Below are 27,769 nucleotides of genomic sequence, written 5' to 3'. Positions count from 1 at the left end.
CCCAACCGTTTCAAGTTTTCCATTTTCAAATTTCCAAGAAAAAAAAAAAATGTGAATTTCGTCATCAGCATGCAAAATTACATTAGAATTACATTTTTTTTTCTAAAAATAATCTGTTGAAAATTTGAAAAACTTGGAGTGGTCTGAAGAAATTTAACAAGATCCTATCAGTAGAGGTTAATTAGCTAATCAATGATGTAATTAGATGTTAGTTTGAATAACAAGGTAACAATTTGGGCCAATGCAACAGGATACCTGCCAATCCTGTAATAGCAGTACCCTAATAACTCGAACATTCAACAAGATATATTGGGTCAATTTGCTCATCGGTTTTTAGGGAAATAATCTGATATCAAACTATTTATATGTATTTATTTTGGAGATGTACTTGCCAGGCGAATGATTTTATATGAGATTGTGTCTTAAAACTAAAACGATTGCGACGTTGCAGAAACAGATTGGTCATTAAAAAAAAACTTCACTTAAATATTTATTTGGTGTCAAAATTATGGTTTCTGATATTTATGAAAATATTTTTCCTCACTTTTAAAATTTTCTTTTTATTTAAAGAAGAATATTTATTGTTGTTGTATCTGGGGAGAGTCATTCTCTTTTGGTGCTTTATTGCTGTGATATCTAAATAACAATTTCAATTCGGCCAGATGCCTCTTGTTCGCTGTACTGGTTTCTTAACTGAGGGCCGTGCGTTGAACACAATTAGCAGCACATGGCCTCAATAATGATGTCGTCCGTGACAAAGTTTGCCCGTCCTATTAGGAATTATTCATATTCCGCACCTAGGATTAAAGAAGGTATGGGTCATTATTCTGTATCTGTAACACATAAGAATGTACACACATCTATATATATAATGTTTCATATTCCAGTCGAACCAACAAGGAAGCTGCTACACAGTCGCTCGACCTGCTAGAAATAGCAGACAAATCATTCACGCTCTCAACCCGCTCCGTACCGTGTGAAAAACAAATGACACAGACAGTATAGTCATACATATACAAAAAATATTGGGATTGCCACAACTGGAACACTTTTGGTCAGAACAGACTTGATGTTAAACAATAACATAGATTGTAGTAAGGTTTAAATGACTTGTAGTTTATGAAATACACCCTCACGTATTGTTTCTATTCCTGGTCTACGTCCTAATAATAGAATTTCTCAAATAATACTCTTCTATCTTAGAAAAGAAGGATATATATATTGAATGAATAATGTGGTCCCGGGAAAAAAAGGACTGTCTGCTGGGATGTCTGATTAACCTTGGGTCAAACAATAATGAGGCCCTTCAAGGGTTTAATTATTCGCCGGATTTCGGTTCTGTATAATAATAGAGCTTATCTTGTAAAAAGTGAATGTTTTTGTTTTCTGGGTAAAAGTGAAGTAAAGGATATTTAGTTATTTTTCCTATAATGTATGGCTTTCTTTGTCGAATGTGACTTTGTTTTGAACTTTCTGAAAAACTATCCCAAATAAGTTGGAATTTCTCCGTTTTGGTTGGGATTTTTACAATTCTTCTTGCACCATGCATTTATAAAATAATAGTTGGGAGGGGAGCCTTTTCTGGAAAAAAAAAAATTAAATCCATAATTTTTAAACGTCTGACCCTTCCGTTTCCGATATGAAATTCACTGAAGACTTGCTAACGATAGAATCAAGCAATTTCGTTTTTTAGTTTTGTAATAAATAATTAAAAAGCACTTTAATTTTTTTTGTCCAGGGTAAACTTCTTTATAAAATAGATATGTTCCTGGAACAAGGTAAACATTTTCATGAGGTCCCGGAAACGAAAAAAATAAAAACTCCACAAAACACGCCAATGACAATCTACCCGATAGCAAGATATTACAAAGAAGCCTGTGTTGTGACATCCATGCCATTCTCAAGGTCATTATCGATGTAAGCGAAGTGAAATAGTTACAGCCAGGTCGCGGACCCCACGTTACAGAGGTCTTAATTTGAGAAACATGTTTTTGTTGGAGAATCGTTAAAATGTTGGGTAAAAGTGTTCACAGGTATTTAGTTAGAGCCCTTTACGTTCTCTGTTCAAATTCTGTTGAGGTCGATTTTGCATTTCAATTTTCCGGGAATTTTCTGATGAAATAAGTACCAGTCAAGTACTGGGGTCAAATTATGGTATACAAGAAAAAAACATTATTGCCAACGAAAATGTGTGTATGTTGTATTTTTGGAGGGTCATTATGCCAATAATTAACGCGCACTGGTTAGTTTTCTTTATTAGTCATTTGGTTAGTTATTTAGCTTACTAACTGATTACTTCACGTAATGACGCTCTCAAGATACAAAATTTGTTTCAACACACAGGTCCACATGAAGAATCTTGCAAATACAATATATATATATAACCATTTAAAAATCCATTACTCAGGAAAAATATCTACTCATATATTTGTCAATAGAGTAGGTATGTTAATCAGCATTATATCAAAGTGTACAGCATTATATATATATATCCATTATGGTCGATCTTACCAATAGGTTTTGTACTAGGTGTTCTACAGGGGCACCAGTTTTCATTTATGTTTTACGTAGTGTTTTTGGTACCGAAAGACTTTCAAACTTCGTATACTTATCTATTTTGTGTTATAGAACAGAAAAAAATTTTTGTATTCGAATTTATTTCATGTAAAAAATTGACTTATTTCGATAATTTCTACTAATCACTGACGTCTATTCAGTTGAAAACAGTTAGCGCTGTAACGGTGTATATCGTATTAATCCCCTAACCCTAACTAGACTGTTAACCCTAACTCTAACCCTAAAACTAACCCTAACTCTAGAATCCGAACTCTAAAATTGTTACACACATAGATACGCACAGCGTAATTTATTATATAAACAATATATGTGTATAAATTACGATTAAACCGGATGAAATATGTCACAGGGCATAACATTTTTATGACCGCCCAGCAGTAACTCTATTCAGCTGAATAGACGTAAGTGATTGGTTGAAATTACAGAAATACGACAACTTTAACATGGAATAACTTGCGATGTACGTTTTTTTGTTAAGAAGACTAAGAGTAAAAGATGTTTTATATGACACATTCTACCAGTGTCCCAAGTTTCAAAGTGTTTTGTTAAGAAAATACTGGTGCCCCCGTTTTGAACAAGATCCCAGCCTGATTATGTAACATGGGATGAGGCGGTGAAGCATGATCTTCGAAGTTTGGGCCTCACAGAGGCAATGACGAGGGACCGAAACCTTTGGCAATATGCTGTGCTTGTGAATGAAATTGTAGTTGTGGTTGATGCTGGTGTCCTGTAACTGGCACCCGTGCCAGTTTGCATGTAGAAAGCACCTTTTGTGTGTTGGGTCTCAATGGAGGCAAAGTGGCATGTGAAAAGTTCCTTTAGAGTGTTTGGTCCCATGGAGGCAATTACCAAGACTTTTGGCATTATGTTGTACTTGAGAAGAAGACCCATCAAGCCAAGCAAAATCGCAGTCATGGCAGATGCTGGTGTCGTGCAAATGGCACTCATGCCAGTGGTACGTAAAAGCACCCATTACACTCTTGGAGTGGTTGACATTAGGAAGGGCATCCAGCTGTAGAAACTATACCAAATCAGACTAGGGTCTGGTGCAGCCTCTCAGCTTGTAAGCCCTGGTCAAACCGTCCAATGCATGCCAGCATGGACAATGGACGTTAAATGATGATGATGATGATGCTATTTAGTTGTGTCACTTTATGTTCTGAATTCAGTTCTTGCTGGGACCTACTGTGCCTTTCATTTTCACAGAGGTTGGTAAAATATATACCAGTCAACTCCTGGAAGGGATTGATGCTTTGCACCTATGTAAAAAAAATCATTATTCATCGTACAAAGGTTATTGGTTTCAAATTTTGGCACAAGGCCAGCAATTTTGGAGGGGGGAGTAAATCGATTGTCCCCCCTCCCCTCGTACTTAACTGGTACTCATTTTATTGACCCCAAAAGATGAAAGGCATAGTTGGCTTCAGTGCAATTTGAACTCAGAATGCAAAAACTGATGAAATGTTGCTAAGCATTTTGGCAGTGTGAATATTAAAAATGTTTTTATTGGCATAGGCATTGCTGTGCGGTTAGGAAGTTCACTTCTTAACCATGTGGTCTTGAGTTCAGTCCCACTATTTGGCACCTTGGAGAAAGTGTCTTCTACAATAGCCCTTAGCTGACCAGAGCCTTGTGAATGCTTATGCTTGACAGAAACTGAAAGAAACTCCTCATCCGTGTGTGTGTGCGTACGTGCCTGTGCATGTGTGTGTGACCACGTTTATGCTTATGCTCCATAACTTAGTGGTTTGACAAATAGACACCAGACTTGAAAATAAATACTTGGGTTTATATGATTGACAAAAACCTTTGAAGATGATGCTCAAGCATGGCCACAATCCAATGACTGAAATTTTAAAAATTACTAAAGATTACATTAATAGTTTGAAAAGTTATAACCAAATCTCCTCTCATTTAGAAATTAATCAACATATCTGATCCTTTTTTTCTAATTATTTTTACAGGAAGCAAATCATCCAGTTTTAACAGCTATAGGAAGAGTTTCAGCCAACTTTGCATAGAACGAAAAGCTGAAGCTCACAGAAGCATTCTGGTTAAGCTGAACAACAAAGAAGAGAGCAATTATGTCTATCACTATTGCCAACAATTTGGTAAAATAGCAAATGCCATGCATTTCCAAAATGTAAAGAATTACGTTCTTATTGAATTTAAGAAGCAATCCTGTATTCCAAATTTGCTGTCTTCTGTTAGCCATTTTCAGAATGACAAAAAAATACCTGCTGAAACCCGTCTGTTGTGTTTGCCTTCACAATTTAGCAAAAAGAAGACAGAAATTCCTTCTGGATCTTCGCTTGTCCGTTCCATTGAAGAAACACCTTTGCTGTTGTCTGATCTTGCTGCTGTCGACTCTGTAAGTATGAAAGCACGGAAGTTGATGCAGAAATCCACAGATCTTATGTTTTGCTACGTGTCTTGTTTTTCATTCTGCAGTGGTGGTGGTGGTGGTGGTGGTGGTGATTATTTGTTTCCATTGGACAGGTTATTAGAGCATTATCTGCCTTTTATATCTTATACTTTTGTTGTCACCTCAGCTCACTTTTTCGCCTGTGTCATTAATTTCTCTACTATATCAGTTGTCTCCCTTGGCTACATCGGCTTCATGGCCAATTTTCTTTCAACCTCCATGTTACGATGACAATTTCTTTCTTTCCTGTTATTGCATGTTCTGACTTTACTTTTCAAGTTTTCTCTTCTACAAACTCACACTTGTGAGACTCTCTTGTCATTATAATCAAAGATAATTCCTTTACTATTTACAGAGGTAGTAACTTTTTCAAAGATCTCCTTTACACTCCAAATCGATCATTATCCTGTCAACAGCTCTATTGCTATAATATACAGGGTACGGAGGACAGATTTATGTTTATAAAAAAAAACAGATATATAATAACAGATAATAATTTTATTTATCAAAAAATGCTATGAGGATAAAAAGATCGTTGCCAGTGCCCCTGGACTGGCTCTTGTGTGGGTGGCACATAAGATGCACCATTTTGAGCGTGGCCGTTGCCAGTACTGCCTGACTGGCCTTCGTAGGATTTTCGAGTGAGATCGTTGCCAGTGCCCCTGGACTGGCTTGTGTGGGTGGCACATAAAAGACACCATTTCGAGCGTGGCCGTTGCCAGTATCGCCTGACTGGCCTTCGTGCAGGTGACACGTAAAAGCACCTACTACACTCTCTGAGTGGTTGGCATTAGGAAGGGCATCCAGCTGTAGAAACTCTGCCAAATTTAGATTGGAGCCTGGTGTTGCCATCCGGTTTCACCAGTCCTCAGTCAAATCGTCCAACCCATGCTAGCATGGAAAGCGGACGTTAAACGATGATGATGATGATGATGATGATGATAATAAAAATAAACTTTCTTTTCTGTAATGCTATTCAATAAAGCCACCTTCAGCTTCGGCAACTGCTTGTATTTGAGATCTAAATCATCTCCATGCTCGAATCAAGTGGTCCTGGTTCATTTTTCGACATTACTCTGACTATGGCAGCTTTCAAAGAATCTTTGGTGTTATGGGCGTGTTCATTGATCTCTAGCTCAACGATGCTCCACATTTAATAGTCCAATGGATGCTAAATAATGGTTATTACTATCATCTTTAAAGCAGCAAGCTGGCAGAATTGTTAGTATGCTGGGTGGAATGCTTAGCGGCATTTTGTCCATCTTTATGGTCAGAAGTCAAATTCTGAAAAGGTCGACTTAGCCTTCCATCCTTTTGGGGTTGATAAATTAAGTACCAGTAAAACACTGGGGTCGATGTAATCGACTAGTCCCCTCCCCTCAAATTTCAGACCTTGTGCTTATAGTAGAAAGGATTATTATTATTATTATTATCTCTAGTTAAATTCTTAATGCTCACTGCATTAAATATGTTATTACTAAGTGACAAATTGGCAGATGTTTTATTTATTTTGGCTTTCTGTGTTCTTGGTTCAAATCTTGCCAGGGTCAACTTCGTTTTTCATTGTTTTGAAGCCCAGTTTGGGGGATCAGTGGAATTGTATTTATTCCAGTCCTAAGCATTTTTAGTTCTTGGATGGTCAGTTTAATCTGTTTTAGTCTAACACCATCACTTGGTTCTTAGGTGCACTCTGTGTCCCCTTTGAATCAAACATTTAGACCAAGTCTTCAATATGAGGACAACTCCTCACTAACCACTTTAAGGGGTTCTGAAAAAGTAGAGGCTCATGGGTAATGTTCTTCCCTTTTTGACAAAATAAAGAAAAAGAAAGACTTTTTATTTATATATTTTTTCTTTTATTTTTAGATGACTGAACAAATGGAAATGCTTTATCAACACCTGCAATTAACTGATTTAGGCCAGCGTCTTCGTTTTTTCATCTGTTCAACTCTGGAAGACATGTTGAAGAGTCTGTTTCCTCACTGTCATGTATATCCCTTTGGTTCTTCCGTTAATGGATTTGGCCGTAACAGCTGTGATCTTGATATGATCTTGAACTTGTGTACTTCGAAATCACAGGTAAGTTGAGGAAGCATCGAGTTATTTACAATTGAATTTTATATATATAGATACATTGAAATATATTGATTTTTAATTTAATGTATTTATATGGGTGTAAATATCAGGTGAGAGCTAAATCTTTCCATGGATGGTACCTCAGCCTCTCACAGGTAACATTTCCAGATGATCTGCTAATTAGCCACCTACAACTGTTAGGTAAATAGTAACTAGTAAAAGTTCACCAAGAGGAATAAATTATTTTGCTGTGAGGAGGTGATGAAGTCTAACATTTTGAACAGAATCTTTCAGTAGAAAAAAAGATAAAAACACATTAAAAAATTTGGGTATCATCATCGTCGTCGTCGTTGTTTAATGTCTGCTTTCCATGCTGGCATGGGTTGGACAGTTTGACTGAGGGCTGGCAAGCCAGGAGGATGCACCAGGCTCCAGTCTGATCTGACAATGTTTCTACAGCAAGATGCCCTTCGTAATGCTGACCACTCCAAGAGTGTAGTGGGTACTTTTTATGTGCCACCGGCACAAGGGCAAGTCAGGCAGTACCGGCATTGGTCACGTTTGGATGGTGCTTTTTATGTGCCACCGACATGGGAGCCAGTCAGGTGGCACTGGCAACCTATGGTGAAAATTCAAAGACAAATGTGGGTTTAAAAATAACTGTTCTTAGCACCTGTACTGGTGCCACGTAAAATGCACTCAGTACACTCTGTAAAGTGGTTGGCGATAGAAATGGCACCCAGTTGTAGAAACCATGCCAAATCAGATGACTGGTATCTGGTGCAGCCCTTCAGCTTACTGGCTCTTGTCAAACTGTCCAACCCATGCCAGCATGGAAAACGGATGTTAAATGATGATGATAATGGAAAGTAAAACATTTTTTTCATTCGTTTCAGGAGAATACAAACAACAGATTAAAGTTTTTAACCAAATTGAAGCATGATGAAGAAGAACGTAGTTTCTCCTGTCGAAATCTCAAGGTTTTTGCTGAAATGATTGAGAATTTTATCCCTTCATGTGTTAGGATTAATCCAATATTAAGAGCACGTGTTCCAATTATTAAGTTTTACCATGAAGCTTGTGATATAGAATGTGATTTATCTCTACAGGACACGTAAGCTCGTTGTCTTTTCTTTCTTTTTAACATTCACTTTTGACAACATTGATGATGTCATTGTGCAAATTTTTGATTACTTAGCATTAGAATTATTGTGAAAGTTTGTTCTTATTGCTGGAATACCTTTTGATCAGAGCTGTGGGTTAACCCCACCACCATTGCATGTACTCTATTTAAAGTAGTAATTACTTGTAGGGACACTGTATTTGGTTGTGCAACCATAATATTCTACCAAGTATATTAGAGGCCTTATAAGTCAATTCTGTGTCCCACTGTGTTAGTAGTGCTATTAAATCACTGACCTGTCCTCCATGGCAAAAGTGTTAAGGTCGCAGCCCCTGATGAAGAGGATTGACCTTTAAGAATCCTGTGCTGGTGCCACGTAAAAAGCACTCGTGCTGGTGTCACGTAAAAGCGCTCATTCTGGAGACATGTAAAAAGCACCCAGCACACTCTGCGAAGTAATTGGCATTAGGAAGGGCATCCAGCCATAGAAACCAAGCTAAATCAAACTGGAACCTGGTGCAGCTTCCCAGCTTTGGTTAAATTGTCCAGTCCAAGTCAGCATGGAAAATGGATGTTAAAGGAAGAATTTTTTGTAGAAATTATAGTTGGCACTGATTTGTTACAATGTTTACAAAACATAACAGATCAGTGCTGGCTTTAATTTCTACTGAAAATCTGTAGAGATAACCATAAAAAAAATCTAGCTAAAGTATATATTTTTTCTGTTTGTTTTTCTTTTTTTTTTGTTTAAGTTGATCGAATATTTTTGAGGGATCACTGTATGTGTTTGTTTATTTTTTTGTGTTTTCCAGTTCTGGTGTAACCATGTCTAATGTAATGTATATGTTGGGTGTGATGGACCGACGTGTGTGTCCATTGGTCTTCACAGTCCGACACTGGGCCAAAGTAAACAACATCAGCCACCAACACCCTGGGCCATGGTTGAGTAACTTCATGCTATCTTTATTGGTCATTTGCTTCCTACAGCTTCGGGCAAAACCGATCCTTCCATCTTTTTCATCCATTTTGAACGGTAAGATGTCACATTACTTTCTACTGTTCTTTCATCATCATCACCATCATCATCAACTTTTCCAGGTTGGCATTGCTTCAAGAAAACATTCATTCTCTCTGCTGAATGTCTTCAATGCTGACCATTATTATTTTTTTTCCAACTAAGATACTTTATTCCACATTTCTGCTTGTCAAAATGCTACTGGTCATTTTATTTACGGAAGACATAAAGGCGTCTTTGGAAGAAGTCTAAAGATATGGAAAAAAAGTAGAGTGGGAGGTGGGGGAAATCTCTAGGTGCTTGACATCACAGATGAGATAATATCTCCAAGAAGAACGGAGATTTGCTATACTGCAGTCCTTATTCTGTTACTTGTTTCAGTCATTTGACTGTGGCCATGCTGGAGCACCGCCATTTAGTCGAGCAAATCGACCCCGGGACTTATTCTTTGTAAGCCTAGTACTTATTCTATCAGTCTCTTTTGCCAAACTGCTAAGTGATGGGGACACACCAGCATCGGTTGTCAAGCAATGCTAGGGGGGACAAACACAGACAGTCAAACATACACACACATATACATATATACGACGGGCTTCTTTCAGTTTCTGTCTACCAAATCCACTCACAAGGCTTTGGTCGGCCTGAGGCTGTAGTAGAAGATACTTGCCCAAGATGCCACACAGTGGGACTGAACCCGGAACCATGTGGTTGGTGAGCAAGCTACTTACCACACAGCCACTCTTGCGCCTATGAATAAGCAATGAAGATGATTATGACTTTTCCTTGATTTTACCTTAAATTTGAAGACTAACTTATACTACTTATTTTTCTATATTTATTAAACTGAGGAAATGTCAACTTTAAGGGCGTAAAATGAGATCAGTTTTGTATAATTTCTGCAATTTGATTTGATGAAGGAATTATCTCCCTTAAGAACCCTCACTGGACTATCATTATACAAGGGAGATAATTATGAGATGATACGGTTGAGCTTGCAGTGGTCGTAGAAACGGGAAGCTGGACGTTTGAATTATAGGAATTCCTCGTAAAAGTCGTTTTGAAGATAGAATTAAATTTATTTTAATTATTAAACCCGTGCTTATATATATAAACTCTATGAAGAATATATTCTTATAGCAAGACTGAAAGAGTATGATCACAAATGCGAGCAACCGAAGTGGGGTTCCTCTGAAGTGACATTACTGGACAGGGTGCATAGCTTGGAGATCAGGGAGTCTGTCCAGGTCAAATCACTACTTCTCTGCATTGAGAGATCATGATTCCAGTACTATGAATATGTGATTAGAATGTTGCAGGAAAGAATTGAAGCCGAGGCAACTGGCAGGAGACTTAGGGGACAGACCAATAATGGGGTGGTTGGATAATATCCATAGTTTCAGTTGGTCAAGCTTGGGAATCCGGTCTGAAAGATGTAATGATGGTTACTTCTGATAGGACCCTCTAGAACAGTGGTTCCCAAAGTGGATGGTATTGCTTCCCAGGAATTGTGGGTGGAGATGATGGATGAATTGATCTCTCTGCACCTGTGCCTCCCTAGTAAAATATATAAAACTATGCTGTTTAGATAGCCTTGACAATAAAGTTTAGAAAACACTGTATGGAAGCCTGTTAGAATCACTTTCTTTGCTCGAGGCTGGTATAGTCAGTCTAACCACCTGACTTGAGCCAGCACCAGGTCCTTGGTTACCTTTAGTTGAGTCCATCCCGTTGCAAGTATTTGTTTGGAGGAGGGGGCAGGTCTCTGATCTGAGGATTACTGCTTTCTACAACTTGTTTCAGAGGCCTTTCCTCTTAAGGCTAAAAAAAGAAAACAAAAAAAACATACATGCTGGTAAACATCTCAATTTCTTGGATGTAAGTTATGACACACAGAATAAAATATAAGAAACACTCCAACAAAACACTGATAAATTTTATGTTAATGCTTGAATTTATTCTTTTCTGTTTGTAGCTAAAGAAAATGCACAGCCTACAGATGTAACCACTGTTGATGATGAAACCTTAGTAGGTAAGATCAGCATTTTCATTGCTTCTCTATAGAATGTACAGGCTTACACTGAAGATGTGATTCTACAGATTTATTGTGTGAAATATTTCTATAAAATGGAGTTATTTTTGTGGGTAGATTGCTTATTAGATGATATTTATTGAAATAGTAACATCAACAATTGAATTTATCATGGTTGTCTGTCATTGCTGAACAAGATTCTTTTACTAAGGGATGGAGGGATGAACTGCATATGATGTTTCATGTACAGTCCATATTCAGAATCAAAGATGAGCCAAGATAACAGTACCAAAGTGGGCTTCTTTTCTAGATTCACAGAATCTGAACTCCGTTCTGAAATCTAGTGAAATATTCAACAGTTTTACAGTCTTCCTACGTCTGAAGTCAGAAAGTTGTTCCAGTTTGAAGTCGATTGGTTCTATTGACACTATGAAATACTGTTCTGTGAACACCATGGGGTGCTTTCATCAGGATTTGGATATTTGCAAGAGAGGAGGAGAGTGCACTGGTTTGGTCATGTGATGCAGATGGATGCCGACAGCTCTATAAAGAAGTGCTGGTCTCTCAAGGTGGATGAAACACGTGGAAGTGGGAAACTCAGGAAGACATAAGATGAAGTACTGAAGACTGACCTCAGGAAACTGAACCTTTCAGGTGAGATGACAAAGGACCGAGATATCTGGCACTTGGCCATACTCCAGACAGCAGAAGACCAATCCTTCTGGTTGTGTAAAGCACTCCTGGCAGTGCCATGTAAAAGCACTCTGCACACTCTATAAAGTGGTGGGCATGTTAGGAAGGGCATCCAGCTGTAGAAACCATGTCAAGTCAGACTGGAGTCCAGTGCAGCCTCCAAGTTTGTCAGCTTTGGTCAGACCATCCAACCCATGCCAGCATGGACAACAGACATTAAATGAAGATGACGATATCTTGACCGCTTCTCCAGTTCATTTCCTACTCAGTTATCTGGGATCTCCACAGTTTTAATTTCGGTGTAAATCTAAGGGCTCAGTTCCATTGCAAAGCATCTTTTGAGAAAGTGTCTCTTGTGGAGCAGAGTCTTAGGTTGACCAATGCCTTGTGACTGGATTTCAGCAAATGGAAACTCTATGCTTGTGTGTTTATAATTGGTGTTGTATATGCTGTTTTTATGTCCAGTAACTTATATATGAGGATGTATTTTTGCATTTGTCCCACTCCTGCTGTTAGTTTGTTTATGACCCCTGTAATTTAGTGTTTCAGCAAAAGAAACTGATAGAATAAGTTCCAGACTTCAGAAAAAAAAAAAAAATACTGGGTTTGATTTGTTTGACAAAATTCTTCAAGGCAGTGCTCCAGCATGGCTGCAGTCCAATGATAAAAAGGATAAAAGATTAGACACTCACACACCACGACAGGCTTCCACACAGTCTCCATCTACTAAATCCACTAATGCTTTGGTTAGCTTGGTATTGTTGCGGAAGACACCACTTGCCTAAGGTACCTTGCAGTGGGATTGAACCTGAAATCACATGGTTGCAACTACTGACTGCTCAACTACACAGCCATGCCTTCATTAAATATGTTTGAACTATTGATAATATCAGTTTGTTCCCTAAATAAGAATTTATTTGACATCTTTATCATTGAAACAAATATTAAACAATTCTGTTTTATATTTTCAGGTGATCTGTTGATAGAATTCTTCAACTTCTATTCTGTGTTTGACTTTAAACAACATGCTTTGTCTCCATTGCACGGAAAATGTTTTCTAAAACCAGACTATTCAGCATTGTACATAGAAAACCCATTAGACATAGAATTGAACATTGCCAAAAATGTCAGTAACAGAGAGATGATGAAATTGACCGAAACCTTCAAAACGACATTGTGGCATCTGAACAACTCTGGAATGTCTCTAGTCAATATATTTCTGACTGAAGACTCTAAAAGAGTCTTAAAGAAAAAGTTCAATGTCCACGACTTATACAGATGATTTTTCTTCTTTTTATTTTTACCTGTAAATAAAACAATTTAATTTATTTTGATCAATTTTGATTTCGCAGCCCAAGGACAATATTTGCAGGGGTTGGCTACACTAAATTTACCCTCTTATTGCAGAAATCAAGATCTATCCAATCAAAATTTCATTACTCCTAACAGTGGAAAGCACTTTTATATACCAATTTATCTTTTGGAACTATTTTCTGTTGAGACATGTCAAGTTTATTGAGGCAATGTGACTTGCAGAAAATACCAATTCTATTTTTTGGTAAGATTTTTAACGTCATTACTGGAATTAATTTCACAGTGAAAAGGTTAAAATCCAACTGCAATATAAGTGGGTCTTCTGTTATTGTTACCAGAGGCAGGGAAAAACGGAAGCTGACCATAGCATGTCTTTGTGCTCAGATAGTTGATATTGAACTTAATCATTTTGTGAATCACTAAGACCTGTAAAAGCCAGTGTGGTTAATTCCAGCTTCTGTTGTATGAAGCAAATGTGAGACCAATATTAATGGAAAACAAGTCTATTTACACAAAAGTTTATTGGAAAGGTCTGCGATTTAACATCCCTGAGCTACATGAAGTTAAGAAAATGTCGAGATCAGAATGTTGGACAGGCATATTGCAACTACATGTCTGTGAGTGACTATATGTCAGTTGGTCATGTGACATTTTTCCAGATGCAGTCTAAGATATCTGCACGAGCAGCAACAGCAGCACCAGCTCAGGTGTGGGAGCGTTAATACATTGTGGGCCTCACCTGTGCTTTGTAGAATTGTGATTTTTATTCAAAGTCGTGTCTTTATAGATCTCTCTAGTTTCACTTTCCAAAGTATTAAAACACTTCAGCATTTAGATGACTTGGTCAAACATTATACTTTTTTTATTCACAGACCACTCTGAAAAGTGGTTGAAGTTTAGAAGACCATCCAGTAGTAAAAACCATGCCAAAGTAGACCTCGCCGGTGCTGGTGCCGTGTGAAAAAGCATCCAGTACACTCTGTAAGGTGGTTGGTGTTAGGAAAGGCATCCAGCTGTGAAAACCATGCCAAAGCAGACAGTCCTGATGCAATCTTCTCACACTTCAGCTCCGGTCAAACCATCCAACTCCTGCCAGCATGGAAAATGGACGTTAAATAATGATTGTGATTTAACCCCTTAGCATTCAGATTATTCTGTTAAATGTAATGCTTATTTATTCCCCTATTTTTGAGTTAATCAGGCATTGGCTCTTGTAGCTTCAAGATTTCGATGATGCAATAGTTTATTCTTAGAATAACATTGTTGGGTAGGTGTGAAAGGCTGGATCTGGCCAGATTGAATGTAAAACAAGAATTATTTAGGCAGGATATGGCTGGTTTAAATGCTAAAGGGTTAATCATGCATTATCTCATAGCTTTGAGATTTTGATGTGGTTGCTAGAATGACATTGTAACGTAGTTGTGACGAGCTAGATATGACTAGTTTCAACTTAAAAGTTATATTTATGTATACATTTATATTTACATATATTTATGTACATTCACACACAAACACACACACATACATCAGTGACTGGTTATCAATTGAATATTTTTGTAATGGATTTTATCTATTGCACTCTGGTCTTTTTTTTTTTTAACCCATTCTGTTTAGGGAGGCTGTTTTTATAAAGTTTTCAGCAAATCAAATCTGGTTCGACTCCCTATTGTAGCTGCAGTGTCACTTTGACCCAATAACGCCCTTGTGCATGAATAGCCAGTTCCTACTCCCTTAAGTCAACAAGTGCCAATTGCCCACAGATCGGAAAAGGGGTTGCCCACTTCTGTTTTATTACACTGGTCATCATCAGGATAAATATATACAGCTTTTAATGCAAGTAAAATATTTTTTCATCAATCTTTGTTTTACATGTTAACTTTTGTGTGCATATTATTATTGTTCAAGCTGTTAAGCTTCCAATCATGAAGTTGAAGCCAGTCAAGTTGATTAAAGCTAGCAGAGTTATATACTTTTACCGTGGGGCTAAATATTGGGTCATCCCATAAATAATGCGGTTTTTCCAATTCCATGAAAAGTTGGAGGAGGATGGGATAAACTACCTGCATCAACCTGCTATAAAAGCAGGTAGTAATTTTACCTTGTCCTTATTCTTAGTGCAAGTTTTGAAGAGTGCAGTTTGATTTTAATAGATATTTATTCAAAGCTATAATGGAAGTGGCAAAGGAGTATCTATATTTATTTATATATATATATATATATATATATATATATATTTATATTTATTTATATATATATTTATATTTATTTATATATTTATAAAATAAATAAATATATATATAAATATATATATATATAAATAAATATGTATATAAATAAAAATATATATATATAAATAAATATATATATATATATATATATACATATACATATACATAAATAAAGTCAGTGAAACAAGCTAAAGGTATCGTCAATAACCGCGTGGTTACACGTAATTATATTTGCAATCGAACGTAAGAAGCAAAAAAAGAATTGTTTTGGAAGAAAACTTCGTACAAGAACAAGGATTTGGAATTTTACCTCTTATGAATAAGTATCCTTTTCATTTGTTTATTTTCTTTTAACTTAGGTAATATTTGAGTTACAACATAATCTTGTTTACTTTACGAATAAGTATCCTTTTTATTTGTTTATTTTCTTTTAACTTAGGCAACATTTGAGTTACAACATAATCTTGTTTACTTTCTGAGGATTCTCACTGTAATTTTCATTTAACTTTTATTACAATGACCACTTAGCTCTGATTCTCTTTAAAAATAGAAACCTTTACAACCCCCCCTTCTTTTCACTATCGTTTCGTTTCTTCTCTTCGCTTTATCTCTACAACTCTTTGAATTACAAATCCCATTTAGAATTACGAATTTTCATCTTTCGTCCTACACATCTTCGTTACCTGCTCCCACTCTTTTTCATAAGTACCGCTTCTTCTCTCTCTCTCTCTCCCTTTATCTCTTTACACCTATCTCTCTCCCTCTCTGTCTTCCATATCTTACTCTTTTTCTCATCTCCCTCCCTCGCTTTCATATCTTCCTCTTCTTTCCATATCTCACTCCTTTTTCTTATCTCTCTCCTTCGCTTGCATATCTTCCTCTTTTCTCAGTTCTCTTCCCTTTCCATTGCATCTCACAACGCCTTCCTCTCCTTCTGTCACTTCAACCTCTCCCTCATACACTTTTCATTTCCCCCTCTTCTCAGTCCGTGTCTCCCTTCCTCTCACATCCTTCATCCTTTCTTGTTTCTTCCTCTTTCTCTTCCCATCCTCTCCCTCCCTCTGTCTCTCTTTCTCCTCCCATCCTCTCTCTTTCTCCTCCCCTCCTCTCTGTCTCTCTTTCTCTCCCCCCTCCTCTACCTCCCTCAGTCTCTCTAACACCCCACACTCCCTCTCTTCCTCCTATCACCCTCTCTTTTTCCTTCATATCTCACTCTCTCTTTCCTTCATATCTCCCTCTCTCTTTCCCTATTCCCCCCCTCTGTGTTTCTTCTTTTCTACCTCCCGCTATCTTTCACTTCCTCTCTATCCTCTACTCCCCTTCTGGGCTTAAAAAACGAAGATGGCACCAAAGTGGGAAAAGAAAGAGTTAGGTCTTGTTGCGAGCATGGATGATTGCTAGTGGCGATCCCCCAAACAACATCATCACTGCTGCACTGAAGAATAATGGCTTTCACAGAACCACTGAACAGATAGAGCGGAAGAAGAATGAATTCCTCCACTCGTATGCACTCATCAGACCACACATGGACACCCTAGATGTCATACTCGAAAACCATTGTGGAAAGGCTGATAAGGATGGAGAGGAGGAAAAGGAAAAAACACCCGAAAGTCTCTCTGACCCAGTGGCTCCTCAAAAGAATGGATCACCCACTCCTATGAACAACCAAGCAGAAAAGGATAGTGGAGCCAAGGAAGCAGCAAATAGAAGCCCCTCTGTGCCAGTGGTCCTACAAAGGAAAGGAGCCCTCACCCCAATAGATAACCAGTGGAAAACAGTACCCACAAGAAAAGGAAGAACAAAAAGTAGAAAATCGCAAGGTGGATCCAATGCCATCCAAGACACCAAAGGAAAGAAGAAATTTGGAAGGCACCCAAAAACTTGCAAATTTTACCTGCAAGGCAAATGTTGGCATGGGGAAGACGGCAAAAACTGCCGGTTTGCCCACCTGACACCCCGCCAAAACTACAAAGGTTTAAAGGATAAAAACTTCCCTGAGGAAAGATGACAGGTGTCCCCAAGGAGAAAATTCAAGGACGTGCGCTCTTCAGAAATCTTAGGCAACGCAGCAGCTGAGCAAGAGTCTTTTTTGTGCATGGCGCAAAAGATTATGCAGCAGCTGACATGGCTACGCCAAGCACAGACGAGGAACCTTGCCCCCCACTGCGCAACACCACCACAGCCAACAGACATGGGATGGCCTCCCCTAACGCCTGCACAGGCATCATGCCAATATTTTTACTAAATCTTGGGGGCCTGTTGCATTATAATAATAAAAGCAACATTTCTTTCCTGAGAGACTTTGCTGCATGCAATCAAGCCCTATGCATAGCACTCGTGGAAACTCACCTCAGCCCTGATATAGAGGATGCAGAAGTACACGTACCAAAATATGTCATACTGCGAACAGAGAGAAGGGAAAGGAGCCGTGGTGGAGTTGCTGTATACATCCGTGACGACCTCACACCCCAGGTCTTACTGTCATACTCAAATTCGGTATGCGACACCCTAGTTGTATACATAAGACAACATAATATAGTCATATGCAAAGCATATTGCCCACCGGATGCTCCAAACCACATAGGCAAATTTGAAGATTGCCTCACTAGAATTAAAGAAATCCTCATGAAACTGGAACACCATGTGACCATATTTCTTATGGGTGATTTCAACTTCCCCAACGTCAAATGGCCCGAAGGTCTCATACTCTCAGGAATGACCTATCCCAAGCAAGCACAGGTGGGGTCCCTGCTCAACCTCACCAATGCCCTATTCATGGAGCAAACTGTTCTCAGACCAACTAGAGCGAATAACATTCTAGATCTCTGTTTCACGAACAATACGGACATCATTCATGATGTGAAAGTGACGCCGACATTAGTTTCGGATCACAACATAATAGAGCTGTCTATGTTTGGGCCAAAAGAAATCAGACATACAGCCTAAAGGAAGCACCCAAAATCTCTCCAATCTGAACTTCCACAAAGCGGACTGGAAATCGATTCAGAAAGAGATCCTCAGAGAGGATTGGCCAAAATGTCTCTCCACACCAGACATTGACATGAAACTAGAATGTTTCATGTCTACTGTGCAAGCCATAAGCCAGAAATATGTCCCAGAGCACAAGGCCAAAACAAATAGGAACAAGATTCCAAGGGAGAGGAAGATCCTCATGAGACGAAGGACAAAAGTTGCAAATCGACTCAACCAGCATCCCAAGAATGGCCAAAGATCCCGCCTAAAAACGACACTGATGGAGATCGAAAAAAGGCTGCAACAATCCTATGTGAAGGAGAGAGCAGACAAAGAAGCCTGGGTTATAAAAAACATTAAGTCAAACCCAAAGGCCTTCTTTCATTACGCAAAAGAAACAGCTTCAGTACGCTGCAAGATTGGACTCCTCTTCGAAAAGGATGGCTCCCTCACAGACAGTCCAACTAGGATTAGTGAGGGACTGAATGAGCAATTCAAAAGTGTCTTCACCACTCCATTGGAGCACAGACAAGTGAACAAACCAGTGGACTTCTTTGCTACCTCCCCTATAACCAGTGAGGCAGTTACGATGGAATACATCAACATTAGCGAAGATGATGTATTACTAGCTATACATGAAGTGGACACAAACTCAACTGCTGGCCCTGATGGTTTCCCAGCAATCCTCCTTAAATCGTGAAAGCATGCCCTGGCAAAACCCCTCCAGATCCTCTTCCAGAGCTTTCTCGCAAACGGAAGACTGCCAAGCAAGCTGAAGGAGGGAATAATATGCCCAATCCATAAAGGGGGAAGCAGAGCAGATGCCAAAAACTATAGGCCTATCTCTCTGACTTCACACATCAGCAAAGTCATGGAAAGGATAATCAGAGGAAAACTAATCGCATTCCTTGAAGAAAATAAATTGCTAAGTGATACCCAACATGGCTTTCGACCAGGTAGGAGCTGCCTGACCCAGCTCTTACAACATTACGACTGGGTGTTGAGGCAGTTACTCAACAACTCAAATGTGGACGTAATATACCTTGATTTTGCAAAAGCTTTTGACAAAGTGGATCATGGTGTGATATGCCACAAACTGCGTGATCTTGGCATAGCTGGAAAACTTGGAGAGTGGTTACATGACTTTCTGAAAGATAGAAGTCAGGCAGTAGTGGCTAATGGAGCCACCTCTATGAAAACACAAATAATGAGCGGTGTTCCACAGGGCACTGTCTTGGGACCATTGCTTTTTATAGTCGCTCTCTCAGATATGCCTTCAAGTGCCCGGATAGCCACTCTTGCAAGCTACGCAGACGATACAAAAGTCTCGCAGAAAATACAGAACTCCAGTGATGTTGCACACCTGCAGCAGGAATTGGACTCAGTTTACAGATGGGCTGAGGACAATAATATGCAGTTTAATGCTGAAAAATTCCAAGCCCTGCGCTACCAACGTCCAAAACTGAATATGAAACTTACAGAGTACACTGGTCCACAGGGAATTTCAATCCCAGAGCCTAAATCAGTGAGAGACCTGGGTATCGACATGAGTGTCAGTCGCTCCCTGTAGTTCATCTGTTGGACTGTGGCGATCTTTTTTGTATAGTGCCGCTGAATTGCCTCGAGTTCTGCTGTCCGCTTAACACTGTGTGGTGACCACAACTGAGAGCAATAGTCTAGGCGGCTCAGAACAAATGTCTTCCATAGAGTCAACATGACTTTTTGATCCCTTGCACGGAATGTCCTCAGTATCCACCCTGCCAGTTGTCTGCACTTTGCTGTCAACTTGACAATGTGCATGTGAAATGATGCATCACTACACATGTTGATGCCCAGATCTCTTACTGTTTGTGGTTCTGGGATTGCAGTACCTCCAGGCCCTGTGTATGCCAGTTGGAAGGTACTTGTGGTCTTGTAGCGCAGTACTTGAAATTTTTTTGCATTGAACTGCATATTATTTTGCTCTGCCCACTCATATATTGCATTTAGGTCATTTTGCAGGCTTACAATATCATCAGGATTCTTTATTGCCCGAGATATCTTTGTGTCATCAGCATAGCTAGTGACCGTGGGCATGTCCAGAAGGGCCACTATGAACAGTAGTGGCCCCAGAACAGTTCCTTGTGGAACACCGCTCAATATTTGTGTTTCCCTAGATAGTTCTCCATTGGCTACAACTGTCTGACTTCTACCATTCAGGAAGTCATGCAGCCACTCTCCTAATTTACCAGCTATGCCAAGGTTTCGCAGCTTGTGACATATCAAGCCATGATCAACTTTGTCAAAGGCTTTTGCAAAGTCGAGATATATCACATCAACATTTGAATGGTCAAGTAGCTGTTTCAGGACCCAGTCATAAAGCTGCAAGAGCTGTGTGAGGCAGCTTCTACCTGGACGGAAACCATGCTGGGTCTCATTCAGCAAGTCATTTTCTTCTAGGAACGCAATCAATCTCCTTCTGACAATTCGTTCCATGACTTTGCTAATATGTGAAGTCAGAGAGATGGGCCTGTAGTTCCCAGCCTCTGCTCTGCTTCCACCTTTATGGATAGGACATATGGTGCCTTCCTTCAGCTTTTTGGGAAGTTTACCATTTGCAAGGAAACTCTGGAAGAGTATCCGGAGTGGTCCTGCTAATTCTTGTTTACACGACTTTAAGAGGACAGCTGGGAAACCATCGGGGCCAGTTGCCGAATATGAGCTCATTTCATTTATGGCAGCTATCACATCTTCCTCTTCAATGTCGATGTAGGTAATGGATGCAGTCTTTTTCTGCTGAGTGCTATTGTCAAAGAAATCAGCTGGGTTCTTTATCTGCATGTGACTCAGGGGAGAAGTGAAGACACTCTTGAATTGTATACTGAGCACTTCACTTATCCATGTAGGATCTGCAGTCAGTGAGCCATTAGGCAGGAATAGGGGTCCTATCTTATACTGTACCGTAGCAGTCTCTTTTGCAAATCTATAGAAAGCCTTGGGGTTTGTTTTTATGCTTTCTACTGCTCTCTCCTTTTCATGGGAGAGTTTAATTTTGTTTTCTATTTCTAACAGTGTTAGTTTTAATTTAGCCCTTTTCCTATCCTCCAGTTCTCTATTTAACTGGTTTGAGACCTTTGTTCTGTGTCTCATAAGGATTTTCTTGTCTCTAGGAATTCTATTGGCATGTTTGCTGGTCTTTCTATATGGCACGTATTTGGTGCATATGTCTTGTATGGTTGACATAAAATGACTTAGTTTGAGGTCATTGTCTTGTATAGAAAGGCTGTCATGCCAGTTTTGATTTCGAATCTCTCTGCGAATTGACTTCCAGTTCGTCCTGTGGAAATTCAGGTTGGATATTGCTTGAGTCCTCCTGGTGGGGTGGGTGTCAGTGGGTTGTCTAGGACCATACATAGTTAATTCTATAATGTTATGATCTGAGAGAGATGTGGGCGTTATTTTCACATTATGGATTAGGCTCACATTGTTTGTGAAGCAGAGATCTAAAATATTGCTTCCCCTGGTTGGTTGGAGTATCACTTGTTCCATGAACAGCATGTTGGATAGTTCTAGCAATGATTTTGCCTGGCTTTGTTCATGCAGTGACATCCCAGAGAGGATGTGACCTTCAGGCCATTTAACATTTGGGAGGTTAAAGTCGGCTAGGAAAAGTATATTGATGTGTTGGTCCAGATTTGTCAGGACCTCTTCTATGCGTCTGAGGCTGTCCTCAAATTTACCTTCCTGCTTTACGGTATGTTGAGCATACAACTACATCAATTTGTTTTATGTGTACTATTAAAGTATCACATACAGAGTTTGAGTGTGATAGTAGTAGTAGGGGTGTGACATCTTCTCGGATGTACATTGCAACTCCCCCATGACTTCTATCCCTTCTGTCTGTTCGGAGTACGGCATACTCTGGTATATTTATCTCCGCATCTGCTATATTAGGTGTTAGATGCGTTTCGGTAAGCACCATGCATATTGCTTGATTGCATGTTACTAGGTCTTTCAAGTATAGGAACTTGTCTTTGCCGCCTGTTCGTAATAGGCCCCGGATATTCAGTAGGAATATGGGTGTGATATCTGTGCAGGGGTTCCTGGTGTTAGCGGTGGCCAATAAATATATGTATATATACATATATATATATATATGAATATATATATATATGAATAAATATATATATGTATATATATGAGGTTTCGTAAAGAAAGAGGTTGCTCATTCCAGGGGCATGTTATATCCAAGCTTCTGGTTTATCCATATATCTGTGAATTTACTGGAATTTGTCTCTCTGTGTTAGCATTAGTGTTTAATAGACATCAGTGCTGTATACATTATGGCATTCCAGTAGTTCATAGAGAGGCTTCCATCTGGTTCTACACGTGTACATAAATTTAGTCGTATAATATAAAGAAAATGGAGAGTTTGAATACAGTAAAATCTATTTATTTACGTAAGTGTCAATTTAAATTTTGGTTATTTTTAGAACAGAACTCCAAAGACAAACAACCTGACATACACACGCACATAGAGAAAGAAGACACATGACAACCTTGATAGCAATAACACACACAAAAACACATGCTGCTATCTTAGTCAATAATGAATACTCAATCTAATAAAATATAAAGAGAAATATGTCGATTTTGGCCCTGAAGAAATTTCTGCCCTCTGAACGCAATTGTTAATTATAAAATAACTGAAGGTGGACATTGAAACGAGCGTAGGCATTACGTAATCAACAGTTATGTAAACAAGTTGATTTTGCTGTATTCAAACTCTCCATTTTCTTTATATTTTTTATATATACACACACACACACACACACACACACACATTCATATAAATCGTGGCACTCAGTTAATTACGACGATGAGGGTTCCATTTGATCCAATCAATGGAACAGCCTGCTCATGAAATTAATGTGCAAGTGGCTGAGCACTCCACAGACACGTGTACCCTTCATGTTGTTCTTGGGGAGATTCAGTGTTACACGGAGTGTGACAAGGCTGGTCCTTTGAAATACAAGTACAACAGAAACAGGAAGAAAGAGTGAGAGAAAGTTGTGGTGAAAGAGTACAGCAGGGTTCACTACCATCCCCTGCCAGAGCCTCATGGAGCTTTAGGTGTTTTCTCTCAATAAACACTCACAATGTCCAGTCTGGGAATCGAAACTGTGATCCACGACCACGAGTCCGCTGCCTTAACCACTGGGCCATTGCGCCTCCACACGTATAAACACACACAGATACATATAGAAATAAAAGAAACAAAACAAAATTTTCAACCAGATTCAGCACTTTTATTTGGTCAGTGAGTTGTGTAATGCTGTACTATATATAAAGAGCCACTGATCACAATTACTATAACGATGATCTGTTTTAATTAAAAAGACCATTCCCATAAGAAGCAGCTGTGTAGTCAATTAGCTGCTGCAGTCTTTCTAGCAGATCCTCACATCAGAAGAATACAATGTACAAGACTGGAATAGATGAATGGAAGGGGTGGTGGTGGTGGTGGTGGTTTTGGTGTGGGAGAAGAACAGAGAGGGAGGAAGCATGAAGTGTATGTGTTGTTATGTATACATATGTTTACAAAATGAACAGAAAAAAAAAAAAAAAAAAAAGCAACTGATCTGAGAATCTCATATTTTTTTTTTTCTTCACAAAACCCATATTCCATAAGAAACAGCCGGTGCTTATAATTGCTACTGCTGCTGCACCGAAATCGGAGTGCATTCATTCATTTATGGTAGTAACATGATTACGTATATATGACAGTATGTATATATGTATGTACGTGTGTGAGTGAGTGTATATGGTGACTTTGAAACAGTTAAATATGTTGTTGTTTTTCCATTCACTCATAATAAACTAATGACCACAGGCTGCACAAGTAACCACCAATATATAGATTACTAATATATAATATTTTATTTTTTTTATTTATATTTTATTTGTTGTTTGGTTTGTTTCATTCAAGTGTATTTTTTTTATCAGTATTATTGTTATTATTATTATTACAATCACAGAGATAAGAAAAAGTTTGCCAAAAGTTAAGAATACATTTTTTTGTAAATGAAATCAATTGTTTTCATATTTGTTTGGGAATGAGACAGGGAGAATAACTTTGGCTTCGTTCTTTTATTATATTTAAGTCCCCCACCCCCTGCTGCATTTTCTTAAATGAAATTTTCTATAGAGATAGATTTTTGAGGAATGAAAATATTGAAATTTTTTTTTCCCATTGAAAAATAAGGAAAGGGAGAATGCAGATTCACACCATCAAACTTTGTATGAATTAGCTAAAGATGGAAGTTGCTAGAATCTTTATCCTTCTCTACTCTGGATTGAAAGCTGAATAGGTTTAGCTCATATTTTTACTTTTGCGGCTTCGTTTCATGCTAGTGTCAAAGGATTTGGACACTGGTCTTCAGCAGATATTTTACAGAAGTTGTGGAAGCAAAAGACAACTACTGCAAATATTCCACTGAAGACTTGTGTCCAAATATATGGACACCAACATGAAGAACAACAGACACTATATATATATATGTATATATATATATATATATACACACACGCACACATATATATATACACACACACACACACATATATATATATATACATACAATCACAGTGCCCTATGAACTCAATAAGCAGCTAGAAGTTTCTTTAACGCTATCTATAAAATTAATAATTATTAAGTAGTATGGTATTTGATGCTTTATAGAACATGTGTCCCAGCAAAATGCTGTAAATAACAGTTGTAGAAACATTATACAGCCTTGCTCTGGACATTGGACACTGGCATAGAATATGGAGCCCAATACCGAACTTGATCTTTGGTTACGGGTTGCACTTTATCGTGCCTTTACACACATATATATATATATATATATATTGTTCTGTTATTGGTGGAATCAGCCAGAGAGAGATAAATATCATTTAACAAACTCAGGACTTAGTTGTGAGCTACTATAAGTCTCTGACTGTACAGTAAGTTGGACAAGCTTGTGTAGCGTACCATGTACTATCCTGCAGTGTTTGAGGCTGGAAGTTATCAGGAAAGTGACATGGCACCACATATAAATCCTATGTTTATTTAATTAATATATATATATATATATATATACAACAAGCTTCTTTCAGTTTCCATCTAACAAATCTACTGACAAGGGTTTGGTCATGTTGGGGCTATGGTAGAAGAAAACTTCTTGATCACACGATAATATATATATATGGACTAGAAAATTTGTTAGTAAAGTGTTTTGGTTATGGACCCTATCTTAGAGCCTTGCGGGGAAAGGAGTGGGGGAAAACTGGCTGCCGACTTCACAGAGGTTGTTTGGTTACTGTTATTGGTTCAGGTATCTCAAACTAAACGGACAAATGTGACTGCATGCATTAAAAAGTTGAATACAGATATTTAAAAAAAAAAAAAAATCCTTCAAGTAGGTTTATTTGTTTGATATTGAATTTTATAAACCACACCCACACAAAAAAAAAGAAAACTCTATCAATCAATATTATAAATATTGATTATATTAAAAAGAAAATGATGACTAGAAAGCATAACAAGAAACAAATGGAATGAAGAAATTAGACACTGGCCGAACTAATCATAAAATCACAGACATGACATATTTCTTTTTAGGGTGGGTATGAATGCTAAAAGGCTTCAGCACAGTATTTTGCAGAAATACTCTCAAGGAGAAGGTTAGTGGTTTAAAAAAAATTTATTTAGTATATTATTATTTGAATCCTGCAGAGGGTAATGTTGCTTTTCATCCTTGGATCAAGTAAATTTACTGGTCAAATATCAAAGTCTAATGACTATCTACCATCCACTAAAAAATTGCTGGCCTTGTGCCAAATTTGAAACGATTATTATTACTATTATTGTTATTTATTTAGAAGCTCTAAAATATATACAGCAGATTCTTTTACAGTAAATATGAAAATTATTGATTTTTAAACATTTTCTTTTTTGTATATTTTTAAAACTAAATAGTTTGAAATAATCACTGCCAAATTAAAAAAAAAAACTCTGGTGGGGCCTGAACTAAGAAAATCATGAGAATGAATGAAACTAAATGCATGAGGGCATTACAGGGGCTGCGTGTGTGCATAACACAGACATAAATATATATATCATTATATATATATATATATATATATATATATATATATACAAACACACACGCATACATGTATGTTGGAATATGTTTATACATATAGGTCACTGGCTGATATTGTTTAAGTTACAATAGACAAAGACAAGCTATGATGAAGATGAGACAAACTGCTTAGGAAATCTAAATGCATTCAAAGTCGTCACTTAATTAAAAGGAAACTCATTAATTCAGCAAATAAGACCGAAATTAAGAAACATCTAAAACATTAGTGAAAAATATATTGATTATTTTTGATAACTGCCAAGCTTTTGGATTGATGAAACAAAAGCTAAACAGACCAAGAAGAGAGTCTGTATTTCGCGATGAGAGTGTCTTCTAAAAAATAAATGGGGGACACAAAACTGGAAGATGAAAACGAAAGTCAAAATTGTGGTTCATTTGGCATTTTCACTTATTAACCTAGAGTGCCTGGTGAAAATGTTGAAGCACTAATTACAAGAGAGAGAGAGAATGTGTACAGAATATATAACTTGATGTGTGAATAAATATATATATATATATATATATATATTTATTATGTATTGCTTCATTGACCAAACTATCAGATGTCCTTATAAACTCCTGCTCAAAATGTTTTTTTTTTTTTTTTTTTTGTATTGTAGTTTAACGAAAGCTGCCACGAAAGTGGGGTACAATTATTGCATAATGTTTTCTTAACTTTTGGCAAATTTTATAGATATCCTTAATGAAAGGAAAACAAAAACCAAACTGAATTATACTGGTATGAGTGTATTTACACACAAACGTACATCCATGCGCACGCACATACACACACAAACTCTCACTATCAACCTCCCCTACCTCCCTACACAGGTACACCAATACATAACTATATATATATATATATATATATATGTATGTATGTATGTATGTGCTAATTGAAAACAAAACAAGACAAAAACAAGAGATGGCAGTTATGTAGACATTAGCAGGCATTGGAACACATGGATTACACTAAAATTTTAACTTATGCATTATGGGAAATTTACAAATGTAGTTGTTATAGTAGTATTCACATAAGATATTGGAAATATGCAAAATACAAACATTTTTTTGGAAGTGGGGTAGGTAGGTAGGTAAGGAGTGGGGAGCAGTAACCATTAACAAAAAAAAAATGTTTTTTTTTGTAA

At 37.8% G+C, this 27,769-nt stretch overlaps 1 protein-coding gene across 4 annotated transcripts; it reads left to right on the top strand.

The window, feature by feature from the left end:
* Positions 1-115: 115 nt before the first annotated feature.
* LOC106872676 (poly(A) RNA polymerase, mitochondrial) lies at positions 116-15,109 on the top strand. 4 transcript variants are annotated; one of them, XM_014919751.3, is made up of 7 exons: positions 116-812; positions 4,542-4,948; positions 6,869-7,081; positions 7,975-8,192; positions 9,014-9,234; positions 11,189-11,245; positions 12,910-15,109. In XM_014919751.3, the coding sequence occupies exons 1-7, from the start codon at positions 728-730 to the stop codon at positions 13,218-13,220; spliced, it is 1,512 nt and encodes a 503-aa protein (XP_014775237.1). In that variant the 5' UTR covers positions 116-727; the 3' UTR covers positions 13,221-15,109. The 4 variants fall into 4 exon arrangements, with proteins under 4 accessions (XP_014775237.1, XP_089220846.1, XP_089220847.1 ...); XM_089364720.1 differs by lacking the exon at positions 116-812 and adding an exon at positions 984-1,094; XM_089364721.1 differs by lacking the exon at positions 116-812 and adding an exon at positions 1,861-2,033.
* Positions 15,110-27,769: the final 12,660 nt, after the last annotated feature.

This window comes from Octopus bimaculoides, chromosome 16, assembly GCF_046866305.1.
Source record: "Octopus bimaculoides isolate indiv1 chromosome 16, ASM4686630v1, whole genome shotgun sequence".
NCBI classification, from domain to species: Eukaryota; Metazoa; Mollusca; class Cephalopoda; order Octopoda; family Octopodidae; genus Octopus; species Octopus bimaculoides.
The sequence above is the reverse complement of the archived record's forward strand: the minus strand, read 5'-3'. Positions and strand labels throughout refer to the sequence as shown.